Source organism: Diprion similis, chromosome 8, assembly GCF_021155765.1.
Source record: "Diprion similis isolate iyDipSimi1 chromosome 8, iyDipSimi1.1, whole genome shotgun sequence".
In the NCBI taxonomy this organism is placed as follows: domain Eukaryota; kingdom Metazoa; phylum Arthropoda; class Insecta; order Hymenoptera; family Diprionidae; genus Diprion; species Diprion similis.
Window position 1 is genome coordinate 5,843,652 of NC_060112.1, and position 21,647 is coordinate 5,865,298.

At 38.5% G+C, this 21,647-nt stretch overlaps 1 protein-coding gene across 3 annotated transcripts in view; it reads left to right on the forward strand.

Annotated features, from left to right (window-relative positions):
* LOC124409302 (netrin-3-like) overlaps positions 1 to 21,370 on the forward strand; it is a 121,802-nt gene extending 100,432 nt beyond the window's left edge. For 2 of the 3 annotated variants that reach the window (XM_046886839.1, XM_046886838.1), the window contains 4 exons: positions 668 to 763; positions 17,768 to 17,836; positions 20,496 to 20,694; positions 21,190 to 21,370. In XM_046886839.1, coding sequence (XP_046742795.1) covers positions 668 to 763; positions 17,768 to 17,836; positions 20,496 to 20,694; positions 21,190 to 21,334 — 509 coding nt within the window. In that variant the 3' untranslated portion in view covers positions 21,335 to 21,370. Of the gene's footprint in view, positions 1 to 658; positions 764 to 17,767; positions 17,837 to 20,495; positions 20,695 to 21,189 lie in introns of all 3 variants that reach the window. The other variant, XM_046886837.1, reaches the window with a different exon arrangement.
* The last annotated feature ends 277 nt before the right edge of the window (positions 21,371 to 21,647 follow it).

Consider the following 21,647-nt stretch of genomic DNA (forward strand, 5'->3'; position numbering starts at 1 on the left):
AATTTGTCACTAATTTTGGAATGTATGATACCTCTGTTAAAATTTTTTAAAGAAAATAGAATTTGCGAAAGATTCTTAAAAATCTATTACTACTGTTTTCAACGTCGAAATCGTGTGTTAAGCGATTTTACAAAGTGTTTGAACATTCCTATATACTGCCGGAATCTACTTTTAGTCGAGAAAAATAATTTCCTCTTCACCTACTATGTATAGAAACTTTTATAGGTATAAATTTTCAAAAACGGCATACTCGAAGAACTCAGTTTTTTTACTCTTGCGTTTCGTGTAAAATGAGCAATTGCGTTTCGTGTAAAATGAGCAAATTTTTCAATCAAATTCCGCTCTCGAAACCTTCTTTGGATTTTTTAAAACCTTGTCTAACTGTATGTATCAAAAATTTATCAATAGAACCTTGCAAATGTACTTCAATTGTTTCGAAAAATACGGTGCATGCATGCTTGGGTAGATCCTGAATTGACCTGCCCAAATGTGATAGTTTTTTCAACTCTTATAATCCCGTCGACATTTTTGAGTGTTCAAATCTGTTTGCAAAAAAAAAAAAAATTCGTCACACCCTTAGTAAGATCCGTGATTGTGTCTCGCTAATCTCGGTATCTCGAAGGACTTCACGACTAATTTTTTCCTTTTCTATGTTCTGTGTTTTCAGAAATCCCGAAGGTAGTGCAGACCCAAGGGATGGCTGGCGAGGACAGCGGGGAACACGAGGAAACCGAACACGAACACGGCTACGATGGACGCGCCGGTAAGTAAGTGATGCCATTAGCAGCGTTCACGTTTCCATTACGACACATATAATACTGTACGATCGATGCTCATATCGTGTTTACATCCTGCTTCCATTTTGACGGTGGAAGAACGTTCAACCTTTCTGATATTATCACGCAAGCTCGAAAATTCCTTTTTTCTCGAACGTTTATCCGAATTCTGCGGCAAATCGCTATCTTCTATAATTGTGTTCAACACATGCGTAGAAAATTGTGGTTTGCGCACGGTTTGGAAGAAGTACGAATTAGCGTTCTAATATCAGGAGTTTATTCACGTTACTATAAACATATCTGTGATAATTTATGTACTGACACTGAAATCTAGTATAAACTATAAGAAATGCTATAAATACTCTATTTTTAATTTAACTATCAAGATTATATCCGAAAATTAGGTATTCTTACTTCAGAAAATCATTCCTCGATATATTGATCGATTGGAATTGAATTGATGAAATTCGAAGAATATTTTTGCAGTAATATTTCAAATTTTGAACTTATCGATAAACGATGGGTTCGTCGCAAGTATAAACTGCAGTAAAGTAGCGGTAACTAAAAGACGTTTTAAACGCGCGCCATTCTTGTGACGTCATTACTCAGAGGTTAGGTTTACAATTATACCGAATAATGACGCGATCAAAATAATAGCGCGCAGTTTGAAACGTATTATTTTACATACTATAATAACGTTGTTATCGCAGTAGATTTTCAGCTCTTATTTACGTAGAATAATCGTGAAAAATCTTTGAAATCCCTTTAAACCCTTCTCGCCCAATTTCGAATAACTTTTCGTACTTTCGTTGACGAAGCGTCTGCGGCTGTCTACGGTACGTCGTACCTGTATAATAATGCGCAATATTTGGGTGTTGAAATTAAAGCGAAATATACATTAATTTCGAGAGTCGTGGCGCAGACGGAGAACGGCGTGGAGGCTGGCTGTCTGGCTCTCAGCCTCCCCTAATGGTTTAATTAAAACTACCCTTACCTTCGCTCCGGCCCGCGGCTTACGACCCCAAACCTTCATCCTCCTGCAGGCGGTGCGCGCCTTCCTGCCGTTTTTATTACCGTCACTTGTGCGTTGCTTGTATGTATGTGTTCATGGGTGTAAATGCGAACGAGGCTGCACGCGTTTTTACCAGGGTGCAGGGTGTTTGGACACAAACAAACCCCGCGCCAGCCACCCTTATTCCTCTTCGAAATTCAATAACTGGAACGCCTTTTGTCTCCGGATCTCGATACTCGGGCTGCTGAGTCTTTGCTTAGAGATTATCGCCGTAGGTGATCGATAAAATCGGTCGAGATTAACGGGAATCCTTGCACAAGAGTGTGGAATGTATTATTTTTACTAGCATTGAGAGTGAACAGGAAATAATAAACGTCAGATTCGCTAATTTTTGGTGAAACTGTTTCTCTGCGGCTTATTTGCAATTTTATAAGAGCTACATTTTTCGATTTTGGCATTAGTTTTTCACATTTTAATTACGAGATCTCGCGGCGCTCGACGAAATTCAATCGGTTATTTAAATTCTAAATTCAAGCTTATTGAAGAAATTCTTAAACAAGCCACGGTAGTATTTTTCTAATAATACTAGAACAGGATAACACTGAAATTCTGACTAACTAAAGTTTAATAGATGCCAAGTATTCGTTTCAAATCTCTTTAAACTGTTTGAAAATCTAGTCGATTCATTTTCGATTACAGTCTGCGATTACTGATTTCACTGTAAGGCACTTTTTTTATCACTTTAGTATAGTTGAATATACAATTTTTCAATATTCCAGTGATATTTCTGTTATTCTAGTTGTTTAATAGAAATTTTCAAAATCCCAGTGTTATTTTAATTAGAATATATTGGAAAAAGATGTATGATATTTGTAAAAAAACATATATATACTTTTCTCTACAAAATTACACGCTAAGTATCGTAAATTGAAATTGAATAAATTAACTAAATTTTTTACCACTTCCAACCAAAAGGAAATGAAAAATCGACATCCAAGTTCTTCTTTATGATTTTCGTATTTATTTTCTTTCAACATTCTTAAGGAACTCACCTAGGATTGTATACATTTTATTAATAATAATGAATAAACGATTATCTCTAATCAAAAAACCAAACAGTGAGTTGATACTCAACTCTTCAAGATTCGTACTATAGTTGGAGATTCGAAATTATAAGAAAAATGGTGCAAAGTGGAAAATAATGCCATAACATATATATGTAAAAAAAAAACAAACAAAAACAAAAAAAAAAAAAAAATGCTCGAGAGTTAAAATTAAAAGGCGACCGACGGTTCTATCAAATGTAGCTCAGCTGAATCGAGGTTGGTTAGTCTAAGAGGCAGACATGAGGCGATATCACATCCGTGGCTGGAGAGTATGCAGCGTCACGGATCGCATCTATATGTTAATGCGAGCCAACCGCAGATAGGTACCTATGTACTTATATCTATATACATTGTGTGCTTCGACTTCTTGAGTGCTGGTCGAATCTACGTACACTGTGTGTATACATACCTAGGCTCTGACAATACACATAAGAATGATAATAACAATAATGACAGTAGTCACGAGAATGAAAATAATAAATAGAATGTTGATACAAGAAAGAAGCTGAAGGTGAAGAGAAATTTATAGATACAATAATAAACAATACGTTATATTTTTTTTAATTGTTCAAAATAATAATTGTAACGTTATCTATCAAAATATGAATCACACTGTATAAGTATCGTATTTGTATGATGAACAGAAAAAAAAGATGCCGGAGTATGAATTTGGGTGAGGAATTTTTATTGTTACTGATAATGTACGGATGAAATTGAAAAAAAAAAAAAATTTAATTTAACCACCCCTCTCTTTTCTCTTTTAAAAAGAATATTTTGAAAAAATATATTAAATATTCAAATTAATCAAACAAACATAATAATCAATATAGGGGAGTGTAAAAATACGGTTTCATCGCGTTGGAAGTGGAAATAAATAATTAAACGATACGGAAACCATTTGATTCAACATTGCTGTGGTAACCGAAAATTCGGCGCTGTTTATCCGCGCAATTAGGTTCTCTCGGTTGGGAACTGCAGGAGGAACCGCGCCTCCGTCGTTATAACGCCGCCCTTAAGGGCTGGTTCGCCTGTTTCCCCGACCCCAGAGAGGAACTTCAAAAAGGTGGCGCAAGGGAGCTGGAATGCATTCTCGGTTGAGTTGTTATGTACGACGAACAGTTTGTCGACGAGACCCACAAACTCGAGCAATCTGTGTACTTTCGAAGAGCTCAGAGAGCGGGCTTGGAGTGCCGGAGCTTATGAAAGGGTCGAGGTTTCTCTAAAACGTGAAATTTAATACGCGAAACTCGAATCTGAATACAAATTTTCCTTGCGAATTATTGTCTATATTTTTTTACCTTGAGGTATGGCTTCGTTTTTTATTTTTAATTTTCTTACATCACGATTGAGATCAATATATTTTGACAACTCGATTACGACGTAGTTGGACATTGAGTGATAATTATCGAAGTTATAAATTTCTAAGCAGCGATAATTTTCTTGAAGTCCGAGAATTAGAAATTCTAAAAGTATAAACAATTAGAGTTTGCTTATTGGGGTTTCATTTCAGATTACTTAGGAATAATTAGTAGATAAATCGTTCGAATTCACTATTTATTTATTCATTTTTTTGGACAGATTGTTTTTACAAGTCGACTAAAGCAGATTTTTTTATTCGGCCGTCAATTTGATATCGCTTTTTGCTGATAAAAATCATTATCGTGGCGCGATTTCGAAATCTCATATAATTAACGACGCAAAACATAATTTCAAAAAATGAGCTTAGCTGAATTCCGGAGAAAAATTCTTTGATTAAAATGCGTAAAATAATTTCAGATTAAAATCGAATAAACCTACTAGATTCTTCTGGACTCATAATTTGAGTATTTATTTTTTCTCTTGCGTGGTAAAAAAAAATCATTCCAGTTTACGAATATTTAAATCCGTATAATACACTCAATATGCGGCTATCCCGCGATAAAATTTACTAAGAGTATGGATTCCTGACTTACGAACGTCAACCTACCATAACAAAAATTTTTATTAGCAAATTTTCAACACTTCAGATCAATGAACATCTTTTTCATTTTTCAAAACAGTGTCGGGGACATCCGTTAAAAAATAATTGCAAACACAGTGCGTAACAACCTTGTTGCTTGTTTATTGCGACGAAAGCATGCGTGCAGCGTGTGTGATATAAACGATGAAATAAAGGCCGCCAATCAGGTTCTAATTGCGGTACGAGCCGCGTCGTAAACGCGAAAAAGAGATACGCCACGCTTTGGGCCCTTGGGCGAACGTAAATCAATGATCGACCGGCTCCTCCAACCATTAATACACCGAAGACTCTCAACACTTTCTCATTTATCGTACACGTTCATACCGGCGATTTGTTCGTTTTCCTTTTTTTTTTTTTTGAACTTCCTTTCTCACCTGCAATCTTAGTAGAAATTCGATTTCTGAGTGCAATTTGCGAATTCTAGGATAAGGAACATGGATATATTCTCTTTTACAAGATTTACGTAAGATAAAAAGAGAAAAGGAAAACGGGGGAAAATTTTGTTTCTATGTGCAGAAAAAAATGTTTGTTTGAAACAAATCAGATTTATTTCGGACCGGTTGGTAAAATTTTTCGTCGATTTATTTTAAACACAGTTTTGTTCCAAGCTAATAAATTTTCAATATCTGTCTTCGCACTATTTTTTTTTCTTTTTTCTTTCACTTTTTGTGACTCTGGTATATGCAAATAAGACTATAGAATTGTTTATGTTACACGTATACTTGGCAGACATTATCAATTTTTTTGTAAACTAAGTTTTATCGGTTTTCGAGTAATTGTATGGCATAATAAATTCAATATAACCAAATGTACGGTGCAGAAAAATTCATAAACACACTTTGACGTTGATAAAAAATTGGTTAATAACCTCGTAGATTTTCACTGAACATGCTCGCATAAACCAGGCCGAGCAAATCCGTACACCAATAATCTTGTCTAATTGGCATCCCTTTGTTGCGTGATCGACCCCAAGAGCGATGCAGCAACGGGACGTCGTCAGTGGAAACCGGCGTGCAAAGCCCAGATCGATGAGGATAACATGTGGGACCGTCAAGGAGAAGATCGGATGAAGAGTAACGTGAATGTATTTGTCGAAAAACGGAAGGCTCAGGTTATATCGGGGCGGAAGAAGAAGAAGAAGAATCGGTCGGACATCGACGCGGCAAAGTGCAAGCGCCAAATCCAATAACCTGCAAGCTTGAGGGCATTTATAGTATGTATATGCCTACGGGGGGAATAATTTTTCAACCTTATCCCTCTGCCGCGGGGAATAAAGCCAGAAACTCGTTCTCGCTCTGACATCAATTTTGGGTAGCTTAGATCCAATAAGGTATCGGAAAGTGGTTTTTGTGCAGAAGCGGCGAGGGCTAACTAGGGCTTACTCCGGAAAGCCGGCCTTAAATAAGGTCTGTCGGCTCGGTGAGCCGAGATAAGTCTCCGAAGAGCAAGGCTCGGAAATATTGATATTCTTACCCCGCCTGTACGTGCAGCTTTGCAATTTGCATTCACCGTCGCGACGTTGCAGTGGCACAATTCATCCCTTAAGAAGTACCTAATAAATTTTCTCTCCGTTCGGATATCGTTCACTGGTATATGCGAATTCAAAACAAGGCTCATAGAGTCCAAAACGCGCGATTATTTCGATCATGATATCAAGTGGGTAGCGAGATTTTTTTATTTGAATGCGGTCTTGGTGCAATATATCCGGAGGCTTTTTTCATGGTTTTATATCCGTGTGTGACACAAACGCTGGTATAGCCGTGGCTTTATTCACTTCTCATTCGCTCGGCGAAGACATAAACTGTAGTTAATTACAACGGAGCTAATTTAAATCAAGACTAATTGATCCTCTCGCTTGTTTGATTACGAAAGTTTTACTCGAGTTGCGGGCCAACCCACCGCGCCAACTTCAATTAAAATTCATCAAAATTACGATTCAGTAACTCTGAGCTGTGCGCGTACCGTCAGGTTCCCTTCTCCATAAAGACATCCCACGTATCTACCTCCCAGTTTTTCTCTTCTGCATTTCTCTCACGCTTCACGAAAGAAATCTAACAAAAAAAGACGACGAAATACGGACGTGAAAGAAAAATTTCAGAAGTTTCACCCATATATATAGATATATATATATATATATATACATACTCGTATACACATATATCTACCAGTAAATAATTCACGCGTCGTAATTTCAACCAAGGTCTTTTTTCCCTCAAGCTATTTACCAGCGGCGTCTTATCGCGAGGGAATTCCTCAGTCTGAATCGGAATTCCTACATTCTCGAATTTCGTCCTGCTACGCTGGAGGTTTAAAAACAGTCCGTCCGATCACGCCTCGGTTTATGGTCTACAAGCGAATCCAATGCAGCCAGGTGTCGTTATCGTGAAACTCGCATTTCACCTTTAATCGGGTTCGCTGTTACCGATCGAATTACGGCGCTCGGGTTTTAAGCTCGGCGGTCCAACATGGCAACCGACGCGATCCTCACCTCGAACTTTCGCACTTCCGCAATATTTTTTCTAGTCAACTCTTCCAAGCGTGTATCGCACCGATCTCCTCCGCGAGAGGGAGCGTTTCCGGAATTCCGGGCCACATCAGAAACCCCGCATTGGTAGCCGAGATTTGAGCCCGTTTATCTCGCCGCGTTAATAACACTTCGCGTCACGCCTCTGTGTGTCTCGTTGAGTTTATTTCCCGGTCTAGAACTTGGACGGGCGGACAGACGGACGGGACTTGAACGAATTGATTAATGTCCCTCGCGGTGGTGCAGGTCTTACGTCCATTCGTTAATGTATTCTCATCGCTGACGGTAATTAAGGGGCTCACGGTGTACGGTTAATACCCTCGCACCTGGCCGAGAGCGTGGCTGTCCTGCAACTATATGACTCGATTCTCTCGCAGCCGGTTCTATGATTTACTGTATCATTGCTTGACGCACGGCTTCGACTATTTGAACGTCACATGCTCAACGTCATCGGAATAACTAGTAAGTGACTCCCGGCTGAAACAGGTGCTAAAAGATGAAGTGAAGTTTAGAATTTTCTGCAGTTTCGGAGTGATTGCAATAAGAACTTCCCATCTGAAGATGTGAACGAGGTACAGTTCCTACAGGGTCGAGAGACTTTGGTTAATTTACATCGTAGGTACGTACATTTTATAGGTATATATATATGAGTACATACCATATAACGATCATTGAAAGGAGGAGAAAAGCTGGTCTTTAGTTAGACGCAAGCCGGTATTTGCATCTGAATCCTTGGTTCAAACTATTTATCAGGATCGCCCGACAGGAACCTGGCTAGCTTAAATCTCCCGGTTTAATCCCCCGGGAATCTGCGCGAAGAAACTCCTCCACCGTACACTTTACATGAACTTCGAACAAGTAATTTACTCAACTAATTTCGGAGTTTTGGTTTCGTGCTTACGTAAAAAAAAAGGAAAAAAGCAAAGGATCTATAAAGGAAAATTGAGTCAGTTGAATAACACGAACAAATAATAATAACGGGCCTAATTCCGAGGAAGCCGGATGAAATGAATTAGAATCCCTGCAGCAGCGGCATTCGTAATACTCGAGATAAGATCGGCCTCTCTCTCTCTCTCTCCCTCCCTCTCTCTCTCTCGCTTTTCTTCTTCTCTTTCTCCCTTTCTCTTGTTGTGTTTTCTGGCCGCGTGAGCTCTTAGTGAGAGTCATAAAGTAACGTCTTAATTATAAAGACATCGATGTATGTATATACTATGTATGTATGTATGTATGCATGGGTGCAACTATACGCGTTTCGAGACCCAGCGCTAACTTAAGTGCAGTAAGAGAGACCTTTAGAGTGAATATTCAGTGTTTCTCCAACTGTATAAGTATAAAGCCGAGTCTTTTAACACCGCACGCGCGTGTCCATGAATGCCCGGCTGTGCATATTTATGTTATTCATATAATGTTGTACCGGCAGCGCAATCTTAATATGTATGTTCTACATCGCGCTGGCTCTATAGGCGAAGAGGCCGCAGCATAGCTTTCCGCATGCGCCCAACGACACGAGAATATGTGCGCATAAGTATGTATTTACACGTATAAGTGTACTAACTTTGCAGAAACACGTGTCGTTGGTTGTTTATTTATTTTATTCTTATTCAAAAACGCAAGTCTTCACACTGTAATGTGAAAAAAAATAAATTAGTCCCTCGTACGACGTAATAACGTCAAGCTCTTCTGGTTCTGAGACGTCCACTTCCGGCTCGTTGGTTGACAGCAATTGCCTTGTATAGTTAAGTACTATTTTCCAATACACACGAAACTTCCCTTTTTGAACATTTTAAACAACCAATTTTGTAAGACCATGATCATTTTATATGATTTTTACAAGCCAAATCTAATTTTTGATCTTTCACTTGTCGAACTAATTTCGAACAGTGCTGATATAGGGATAATATTGTTTCGAAGGGATCGATTTAACAAATGAATTCCATTGAAACAAGAAAACGTCTCCTCTGACTCTTCAACGTTAATTTTTTCTTTTTCTTTAGCTATTGTTAACAATAACATTACTCAACTGTACTACGTTTACGAAATAAAATTCCTAAAGATCGTAGAAATAAGTTGATAAGAAAGGAATTTATGTAAAATCTTGATATTCTCGTTTCTTGAATGATTCTAAAGAATTGAGTTTTTTAAAAACTTGAAGGGAATACATTATCATATTATAAAATGAGTTTCTAAATCTGTTCGTAAAGTAATTAGTAATTGCAAATTCCTCAGTAAATTAGATTACCTGATATTTCAGTGAATCAGGCAATTTATCGATTGAGAAACTGCTGCAGAAACATCGCGAAATACAGCTGTTTTTTGCATTATACACGTGTTCTGCCTGCACAAATCCGCATGAATTGCAGCTTGCAATTCGGTACAGCACGATGCTGCTGCGTGCTGTGCAGACGTATAAACGATTCGAAAATAAACAAGAATGAAAGTGAGATAGGCCAGAGTACATAACTTGAGACTTAAAACAGCTATATGCGAATCGGAATGCAAAGAGAAGAGAAAAGAGAAAGCAGGAGGTTCCTCGATCCCTTGAAAAGACGGGGGGTGGGGGGGATGAATAACACACCATACTTCTGCTTCTTAATTAAGACACTTAAGTCTCGAGCAATCATCATCAGGTCGGATTATTACATCATTCTGCAAGTTATGGCGAATTTATCCCCATCAATAATAATTGATGAATTTTTCTATTGGTTATTCCATATTTACGGCCGACTTTGGCCGCGGTTGCAATTTTTCTCTAAAAAAAACTCGAATCACCAGCCCTCCAGCGAACCTTCGGATCATTAGCGTTTCGCTCGTGTCAGCCTCGGGCCATAATCGGGTTTACTGTTACTTACCTACAACAGTTTCTTCGGCTAACTCTCCCGCATTTTATTGCATGTACACTTAGCCCCAGTGATTCTGGACCAGCTGATTTTTTCGACGATTCGATTACGTTGGCAATGATGAATCAACGCGCAGCGCCACCTTGAGGCAGGATTTTATTTTGCTGAAAATGATTTATCGGCTTTTTGTGTTTTCCGAATGAATTCGACGGTCATAGGTTATGTTAGGTTTAAAAATATCGAGCCATTGCCAACGTAATGACTCGTTGAAAAAATTATCCGCTTCAGAATTACTGCGGCTAAGTGTACATCAAACCTTAGGCTATGTGCACATAGCGGCTACAGTAGCGTAGCTCACGAAAGTTTATATGCATGTTCGATGCCCGTCTCACCTTCCGGCATTTTGGTGTCATGTTATCTTTAGTGAAAGATGGAGAAAACGAGAGGCAGAAGTCGGAAGAAATCATAGGAAACCCTCGTTGTATTTTACTAGTTTCGTAAGTTATAATTTAGGTGGATAAATATATTGGAGTTCTTTGGTCGTTTTAGATTTGGAAAATATTAACTGAGCACGTGGAATTTGTTGCTTTTGAAATTCAAGTCATCATGTTTTTGCACTGTTGATAATTAAAAGAAATATCTGGGTGTGTTATCAAAAATGTTTCGGAGAATATAACAAAAACTGAAAATACAACTCTGGTTATACAAAAATAACAAGAATAAGTAAAAAACAGGTTTTGCCTCTATTCACACAATATGAAAGCATTATTCAGGAAAAATTGCATGTCTCAGGTCCTGATAAATGTTTAAAAGTGGTTTAATTTAACGTTTGCGTTATAAATCAACACGGTTATAATAAATACCTGCATAAATTCTACCCAGGAGAAAAATATGTATTCATATATCACGTTATTTACCTAAATATTAAATATACACAAATTACAGGATTCGGATTCGCTTAGCGTGTCAATTCCGTGGCTTGCAAGATAATGAAGATAAGACAAAAGGAAGAGAGTGTGAGAGAGAGAATGTATATTGCAATTGCAAATTTTATACCGTTTTAATCAAGTTGCAGACGAGGTTTCCGTCGTTCAGGTCTCTGCGATAATCGAATCTATATAACGACGCCGCACGCTGAGTCCCGATAGCTAACGAAATTAAATGTAATTTGAATTTTATTTGCAATTCAATCGATTCCGAACCGCGACGAGCCGCGACCCCCAATCTGAGGGAAATTAGAAGGAGAGAAACCCGTTCGGCGAATCGTTGAATATTAACGGAAATATCCTGCCTGAAGCCTGTAACTATATGAGTGAGTACACAGATCTGTATATTATATTGACACACGCGTCGGCTTGTTTCCAGCTTTGCGAAATGTGCGCGTGTACGAATTCGCTTTTTTCATACGTCGATTATTAGTTTCATATCCGCACCGCGATCCTTTGACAAAATTTTTTACCCCCTCAGGCGGTTCTGGTTTTTGTTACCCAATATCACTGGCAAACTATTGAAAATGGATTGTTTGCTCTTATTCACTTTTATTCATACATACGCTACAGATGTATTATTTTCACTGGAATTGAATATCTAGGGAGGAATTTCAGCGGAATTAGAAAAATTGAGTCACTCGTCAGCGTCAATATCAGTTTTCAGAAAAAAGCAACTTTTTTTTTAGTCGGAGAACTGATCGCGAAAGTACAGAGACGGTCCGTTGGTAAAACCGTGTGTGAAAACGTAGAGTGAGCGACAAAAAATATTGGTTAAAACAGAGATTTTTTGAATTCTCCACTTTGAACAAGTAAAATTTCGTGAAAATCAAGGTTATTAAGTAACACGTATAAAATAGACGATAAAATATTTTCATAAATCTCAGATTTCACCAATTCAACATTCTTAAAAAATAGAAAAACACGTTGCACAGTAAAATATACGATTATAAAACGTCGAGTCGAACAGTTTCGAAAAGAGGGATTCTGTAGAGATAAATCGATAATCCGTGAAATTGATGATCGAGAAGCGATGAAAAAAATCTAACAATAAGTGTTGAAAACTGAATTTTAAAATACACAAACCAGCCTCCGTGCTAAATTAATTTCAAACAGGCGTGAAATCTCTCTGAAAATCTCTCGTAATTTTTTTCTTGTCGCCTTGAGGTACGAGATTCAACGACTGCGATCCCACCTGGAATCGCCAGGATTTCAGTCACGTGGCCGATCGGAGGGATTGATGCATTTAATTCCGGATAACGAGGCGTCGTTTGCGCCGATTAACCCGCGTCGCTATCCTCTCGATTATTCGCGTTACATGTCGACTCGAGACGGTGGAAACCGGTCCGGGAATCGCCGATCAGCCCCTAATTGCCCAGAACTTAACGCTGAAACTTATCGTTAGTTCCGAAATTCTCTTGGCTGTCGTCCTCTGGCTCAAACTCTCGCTACAGACGAAATTAGGAGGCTCTTTACGAGGGACAAACCTCTTCGCTCTTGAAACTTTGCCAGGAGAGTCTCCTCGAAGGAGACTAATTTCCCACGCCTGAGGGAATTAATTTTCAATTCTCCGGGTCTTCGACTATTTTCACTTATCACCGCAATTGAAAAGTATGGTTCAAGGTATAAAATGAAAATTATTAAATATTCTTCGCGATTATGGCTACTCGTATTATATTCATATTCTCGCTACTTTTCCGACAATTTGATCTTGGCGTAGCAATAAATTGATGATCATTCCTTATTGAACTGATAAAAGTTTAGGAAACTGTGTAACAGAGTGATCAAATGTCGCGATAACCAAAAAGTAGAAAATATGTTGATAACTAAGTATAGTTACGCTAATTTCTTACTTGTTCCAAATTTTCTTTATGGACATTGACTGGATTTTCAGTATGTTGTAGTGGATATCTTCCCGGTCAAAATTTCTCACGGGCACAAGTTCCAAAAATCAGTAATTTCCGAGATATAGACTTCGGAAGGGGGATGTATGGATTTTTTGATATCTATGGATTACGCGATTTTGACCATTTAAAAAGCTTCAAAGGGAACTTGAAATAAAATTTATCACTTAAAAACTGCACAGCTAAATCTTTTAGAAACAGGGCAACTCGATTATTGCAAAAGTTAGAGGGTCTCGTTCTTTACGCGAAATTTTTGCATATCTTTTCAGAAAACCAGCGAGTTCATGAATGTTTTTGAGTGATTTGCTTGATTTCTAGTCCCCTTAAAGCTTTGTAATTCACGAAAATCACAATCCATCAATCAAATCCATATAAATGTCCAAAATTCCTAGCCTCTATCTCGGAAACTACTGATTTTTGAGTCTTGTGTCCATGAGAAATATTGATCGAGAAGATATGTATTATAAAATACTGAAAATCTCGCCAATTTTCATAAGGATTCTGCTGGATCCTTTGTACAATATTAAAACTGTTGTTATAACGAGATCCGTTTCATTAGAAAATCAACTTGCGACTGTAAGATATGAAAATTTTATCTCAGTGTGTTTAATTTCCTCCAGCGAATGTCCCTGAACCGAAACTCCATTACTCGATGCCAAAATTAATTCGACATCACCTCGCTGCGGTAGTTGAGAAAATTCTGATTACCTATCCCCGCGAAGACGCGGAGCCAATGTGGCATTTAAGTTTGGCGCGTAGGGAAGAAAGGAGGGTGAATCGGGAAACGGTGGAAGAATGGGGCTGCGTTAAACGTAAACGGGTGTGGCAACTTAAGAGGGGCGGCTTACCGCCTCCTTCTTCCTCATCCTCTTCCTCTTCTACTTCTTCTTCTTCTTCTTCTTCTTCCCCTTCTTGGTAGTTGCAAGATAAATTATTAAGTAAAGTAATTTTGAAGCAATCTCCTCTTCTCTTCCGCTTGTCGGATGCTCCGCGACTGAATACACGTGGCACGGCTACGTGTATCGTTTTGAAATCCGCAACGCTCGATATCAGATGTCCTTCGCCCAAATTTCAGGTATACCTTGTTTCCGTAGCGTGAAGAACGATTTGACCGGATTTATTGGAATGGAAAATCTTCCAAGATTACAGAATCTTAAGTTTGACTTATTCGAGCTTTTTTCATTTACATTCAAATTAACTTTCATTAAACAAATACTTTTCTAGAACCTGGCTGTTTGGATTGATTCATTTTGCTGAGTATGTTTCCGTCGGATGTTATTTCAATAGTGTAAAAAATTTGTGCTTTTGTTCGAAAAGTTCTTTCTGTTGCAATTTTTCTTATAAAAATATTTTGAAATAATTACATGCAGCTACGCACTTTGTCGAGAAATATATAGAAAATAACAATATTGAACTGTGAAATGTAACAACGAGATTAATTTGAAAATAAAAATTTTCCGAATCATCCGACAGTTGGATGAAGATCATCATTTCTCTATATAATCGAAGGAACTTTATACGCTAGAGTTTGACAACTCGTTCGGTTTCCTTCAAATCGAGGCATCGCAGAATATGCGAAATTCGACGATATTCGAAATTGCAATATTGTGTAAAACATAGTTTTTTACCTTTCGAAAAATCGATACCTAACAGCACAAATTTTTGAACTCTACCATGTAAAGCTCCGTCCATTGTATAGAGAAATGATAATCTTCATCCAACCGTCAGAATTGTATTTCTTACACGTTATTCGAATGGCAAATTCAAAATATCGATGCACGAACCACTTTCAACAGGTTCACTATACGTTATTAACTATGGTTTCACAAAGTGGGAAATTTAAAAAAACTAAATTTTTTTTCAATGAACACAAATCGAAAAGCTTGAAGTATCACTGAAGCTCTCCTCAACTGATCAAGTTACGAGAACAACACAAACTTGAGTAGGTATCGTACCCTAATTGTGAGTATAATCATAAAGCTGCGGTAGAAACGAAGAAGGTGAGGCTTGAGCCAAGCTAGGAATTATGATTATTTAAATATTCGGAAGTGGCCGACTGTAGGAAGGATAAGAGTTTTTCAGTCTTAAGTATAAAAGGCCTGAAGAACAAAGGACGAGTGGGTACCAAGGCATTACCTAACCAACCAGGTTTTTGGGCGTGTTGTACTACACGCCGGAGATTTTCTCGGAGAATTTACTCTCAGCAAGATTAATTGCGTTTTACGGTGGCCTCTTTGTTTACGTCTACGTTCGCCTGCCAAAACTAACCGGCCATGTTGGTAACCGCCGGATTATATGCACCAAGGTATATATACCCGGTTTTATAGGAACCACCTTAGCCGTTAACAAGACTTGACAGCCTGCAGGGGTTATTCACTCCGCCCGATTCGCTCCAAGGACACTGGAATCTAGCATTTATCATCTCAGGGGGTGGATAAAACCCGCGAAGATCAAACGGTGCTGCGCAGTTTTTGTTTTCTTTGAAATCGTTTGACATCGTTTTGGAGTTGCCCAGATTATCTTCATGACAGCTCAGAATTCTCGGTAGGAAAGAACGTTCAATGTCCGAATCAAAGGTATGAAAACTGTCCGAGATCAATTCAAAAATCTTTCCAGCATGATCCTGGTTGAAGGTCACCTGAACCGATTATTCTAGTCATGAGGGGTATTTGGATGATGATAGAAATTGTTAGAATCATTCAGTTCTTCGAAGAATTCAATGAACATGATTTCCCGGTGAAAGAAAAGTGAAAACTGGATGAAAACTGACGTAAAATGATTCTGAACTCGGTTAAATTGCGTGATCTGGAATTAGATCTAGGTCAAAAGGTTATTCGAGTCGTGAATCCGTTTTTTAAGGAACAAGTTGAATGATGATAGAGGCCGTTGAAAATTTTCAGTTCATCGAAGAAATCAATGAACTCGATTCCCCGGTGAAGAATAGAAGTGAAATGATTCCAAAAATTCAGGGTTTACATTTGAGTTGATCCGAAATTAAATCACTGCTCGAAGAATGACACAGTGACTGATCAAAGATCGAAATGTAGTCCCGGATCAAAGAACTAGGTAGCAGAAAATTGAGGAGAGCGATTTTGGCTAAAATCGTAGAAGGTTAAGGCCAATAAAACGAAAAAGGAAAAGAAAAAGAAGAAGAAGAAGGAAGCGATTAACGCACTCACGGTTTTCTCCAGCGAGTGATTAACGTGGGTAAGAAAAGGGGGCGGAGTTTGGAAGACGCGAGTGAAGTTTCACGGTTTCACGAGGTGTCTGCTTCAGCCGTCCTAAATCTTCGCTCTTCTCGAATTACCCACTTAACTAGATAAAGTAGACACCAAGTCCTAAATCACTGTTTATCTGTGTTCCATCCATCCATCCATCCATCCATCCATCCATCCATCCATCCATTCGTCGTCTGGTGTTTAAAGCAAAAGACAAAGACTCACCACCGACTGTCTCTCGGTTTCGTCTTTCGACCGTAGAATGAGAGAAGCCTGCAATGTCGCGAATTGCCCTCCAATGTCACGAATTGCCCTCCGATCAACGGAGAGTCACGCGTGTGAATAAATGAAAATTGTAATTTATGCACATATAAATTACAATCGGAGCTGGACTACACTCGCTGTTTTGACCTACAGCGATGGCTAACCACGCAACGGAGGTTGATTCCCAGATTTATTTGGTATTCATTAATATATACTGTAAATCAATTTCTCCCCCGTCTCAAATCTCAATCCCGAAACAATTTTTAACCGTCATTCACGTTGACCCGCTGATAAAGATCTCAATAAGTGCAGTTGCAGACAATGAAGATCGTGTTGTTATGATTGATTGGAAGATTTTCAAAATCATTACTTCAACGTCTTTTAAAACCACTTTAGAGTTGGTCAAGAATCCAGTCCAGTTTTTCAGTTAACAGAATTTCCTGTTTGAAAAACTGTCGAGAATCAAATAAGGGATTCGAGCTGTTCGAATTCACTTTGAAATGTGTTGAAACCCATTTTTGCGCAAAATCATTTGAACTATCATTGCGAAATCAGTTTAAGGTACAATTTCTAACGTGAATTCAGTTAAAAGCATAGTGAAAAATTGATTTAGAAATTTGACAGCCCTTTAAAAAAATTCCCAAATTCGTGGCAACGCTATCAAATTGAGTAACAGTTGCTCAAAATTAGGTTCAACGATCATTCATGTGATGAATTCTTTACTAAAAAACTATAGAAAATTAAAGAAAAATCGGACTTACTCGAATTCACCTAAAGAACGTGATTCGATTAGAATTTCGGACATTCGAGATGGGCTTTGGTCCCAGAATAATGGTCATTCGTCACTTTTGTGACCAGTAGTTAAAAGCTCGTCGTTCTGCTGACTGAACACGAGCCATTCAGCGGACCATTAAAGTCGACTAAACGCGATAAGTTTGGGAATTTGTGGGTTTCGTGATCGCACGAGTATACATAAGTATAAGTAATAACTTGACGGTTAAGGCGGTGTAATTGACGCCCATAAAGCGGCGGAGTGCCGACGATCTCCGAAAATTCACAGGTCATGACTTTCTGTAGGTGCCCTGCAGTCGAATTCGAAGTGACCAGCTTACTGACCCTCGTTTTTATTACTCTGTTTCAGACCAGTGCGGAAAGTGTCGCGCAGGCACAAGAAGACTAAATCTAAACAAGTACTGCAAAAGAGACTTCGGTGAGTTAGCAATTAAATCATCATGAATCTTTGTTTAAGGTGTCATATTTAAGGCCCCATTCAAGTTGCTATCCTCGTAAAACGCTGCAGAGATCAAAACAAATGCGACAATTGACCCACATGGGTGCTTATTTATTACTATGGCGACCACAGGCATGTCTAACGATCTGCGAATGGCGCGCATTTTCTAGCTTGACATTCATTTGCGGTTATGCAAGTGAAATGGGATCAGTTTCGTCGAGGCTTATACAACTTTTGGTAGTATCACCAGTTGCTTTGAAAAATTCGTCAATTTTTTTGAGGATAATAATTTTACGGTGATCGCTGAACAGCTTCAAATTCATGGCTTACGATTAGTAACGACTTGTTCTCTTCTCATTTTTTTGAAAAAAAATTGAGTTTGGTACCGTAATCAGAATAATTGATATTTTCATTATACACATGCATCAACGTTGAAAAAAAAAGAAACTGTTTACGCAATTGCGATTTTTTATCTGTTTAATTATAAGTCTGGAAGCTTTTAAGAATCTTGAACAATGAATCCACAATCAGATAACAAAATTTCAGAATTCTATACCTCAAAAAAAATATGATTCGAGAAAATCATAAGATATGTCATCAACTCATTCAGAAAGACGGAATTGTCGTGGTATAAATTTGTCGATTTTTTTTGCTTTCAATATGACAAAACTTTCGACCGCGATCGTAATTTTTTTGCCTACAACAGCCAAAGGCAGCGAACTTTCGGGTTAACCTTTTTGAAATTTCGGTCTCCGCGATCAGCGACGAAGACTCATAGCTGTAAGGGTGAGAAAAAGAAATCTCGACGTTATTTCGGGAGCTTTTTTTACTGCCCGCCGGGTGTTCCGGGAGCAGCTCTGATCCTCGTTCAGGCAAAGACTTCAATAATAGACCTGCATACCGTCGGGGCTTTTGCGCGCTTTTGAGTTTGACGCGGCACGCGCGGAATGGCCTTCTGCCTGTCCGGCGGCTTGATTCAGCGGAGATAAATCTTCCCGAGGTCCGAACGACTCAAACGCGTCTCTCGCCCCGGAATAGCAGCCCGGCATCGCGAAATTTTGGCCCCGGATTTCGCAGACCATCTTTCGCTGCGAATTGTGCGCTCTTCGAGATATTTCCAATTCATATCAAGGGAGTGGAAAAAAATTTCGCCCGCAACTGGTTTCGCGATGGTAATTTTTTTTTCTTTCTTTTTTTTTGGAACAATTCTAACGATACTTCTCACACCGCGAAAAAATGTCGATTTGAATATCATCAGGAAAACTTTTATTTATGATTTTAAATATTTTCTAGTTATACCTGATGCGCAGAGATTTATAATCAAGTTTTGGAAAATCAACAATTATTGTGAGACTGAATTTAACTTAACAAAATGTCTAACATTTTGACGGATTGAATTTTTGTTTTGTTGAAACTCTTACGATATACTATTTCACTGAAATTTCGTGATTGTTCAAATTCGAGTGTGGCTATTAATTCGAACCGGTGACGTCAAAAACGTTTCAAAGGATGGTGCAGTATTATTTCAACGACGCAGCAAGCGCATACGGACGGAATATATGTGCGAGGCTGCAACAGCATCGTTAAATTGGGAGAATGTGTATAAATTAATCCGTGGTGAGGGTGATGATGATGATCATCATCATAACCATGCCGCTAGGCGAGCTGGGCAATTGGTCTCCTCTGGAATTTATTGTGTAACGTAGGAAGGCGAATGAATTAACGAGATTATCGCTGACGCGATGCTGTTACATTCGCTAATATATCCTGCACCGCCCACGCATTGCGATCCATAGATCATCCGCACAGTCCGGCGTCGATTAATGTCCGCTAATTTCTACCATACATGTATATGCATTCAGATGCTCTGCAGGGATTCGAAATTCCATCATTAGTCTACTTACAGAATTGTGCAAGCTTCTGCTAGGTTTGGATTATACACGTTGATAGACGCAAAGAAAGGGATCGTTCACAGAGATACGCAATTTATTATAATAAGGATCGTTAGTTCATCTCTGACGTAATCGAAACCATCGAGGAAAAACAGAGTCGATTTAATACGGAAATTCAGGTTCATTTGTAATGGGCTTATCTTTTTTATGCCAAACTAGAGGAGAAAAAACCATAAAAGAACAGAATAGAAAACAATAGCACATGGCGTATCTATATTACATTTAATTTGTTCCACAATAATGAATTTGTTTCTAATCCACATCAGGCAAATAAATAAACGACTAAAAATAAAATAAACTAAATAAACGATATAAAAATTTATCAACAGAATGAATAAATCAATCAGTACTCTGTACTTTTTGCGTGTCTATAGACTTGAACTACGTTTCTGTTTAACAATGTTTCTATCGCTTGGTTACTTTTTTGGTTTCAACAAGAGCAAGCTAAATCTGATCCTTATGTTTAAAAAAAAAAAGTCGATTCAGCCACAAAATGTATAATTTGTAAATAATCCTGCTACATTGTTCTCTTTTTTCAAATTCTTATGCGCATTATGAAATTTCTCTTCGATATTGAATAATTTCACTCGCATATATCACAGGTGTAATGAACATGACGATAACGATGACGATGATCGTTATAAAGGATGATCGACGAGGACTTACAATGAACGTTTTTTTTTCAGCCATCATGGGTAAAGTGACAGACAGACACGTGGAGAATGGTGCTGGGAGTTCTGGGTCGGCGGAATGGGTCCGGTTCACCATTCAGGTCCAAAGCGTCTATAAACGGGCCCGAGAATCTCGCCTCCGTCGGGGCCCTATGGCCCTCTACGTCCACGCCGCCGATCTCGCCTGCAAGTGTCCGAAGGTCAAGGCCAACAAGTGAGCATTCCCATTCCATTCCATTCTCATTCTCATTCTGCATGCTCGAGTGTTACTCGGAATCGATTTCCGGGCCCGATACGCTTTTCGCGATGCTTCGGAACCTGATTTTAAATCGCTATTGTCAAGGGTTTCGAATCGTTTACGAATTTATATTTTGCACACTGTTGTTCGAATTTTCGGTTTTGTGGTTTTTTCGCCGGGTGAATTTAAATTTTCTCTCAAATCATCGTTAATCGTTTTCTATAAACATTCTTGTGCAACAGGTTTGCACGTAAAAAAGCGTTGATGTGGATAAATTTGGAAACGGAAGCTTGTCGTTAGATTCCACAACCGAATTAACTTTTTCATACTGAGAAAATTGTTACTCACTATAGTTATTGTAAAATTCTACAGTGAAACGAGTATAGTTACAATATTAACGGTTATATCGTTAAAATGACAAGAAAATCCGGTACAAGTAACTGGAATTTATTATTATCCCTGAAATTTCAGATCCTATTTGATACTGGGTCGAGAGAGCGACGGTGGACGTCAGGGAGCTTTGACGGCAACGCAACGGTCAATCGTCATAGAATGGCGCGACGAGTGGCACCGTCGAATGCGTCGTTTTCAACGACGAGCGAGATCTTGCCATTGAATATCCTTCCAGAGTCATATTCTCGGAACGAAGAATGAAATTCACGTTAATCCTATTTATATGTAATTTAAAATCGCGTCATATATGTTATATATGTACACATCGGCCAAACACACATACACACACACGCATACACACACATACACATACATACAAACACACACACACAACACGCACACATGCACCTACAAATATATAATATAAATATCGAAGGTTAACATGTAACACGACCTCTCAAAATAATACGCAAAACGCAGCATCACTCAGCTCCATGTTTACCCTGCATACGCGTTTCCAAATAATAATAATAGTA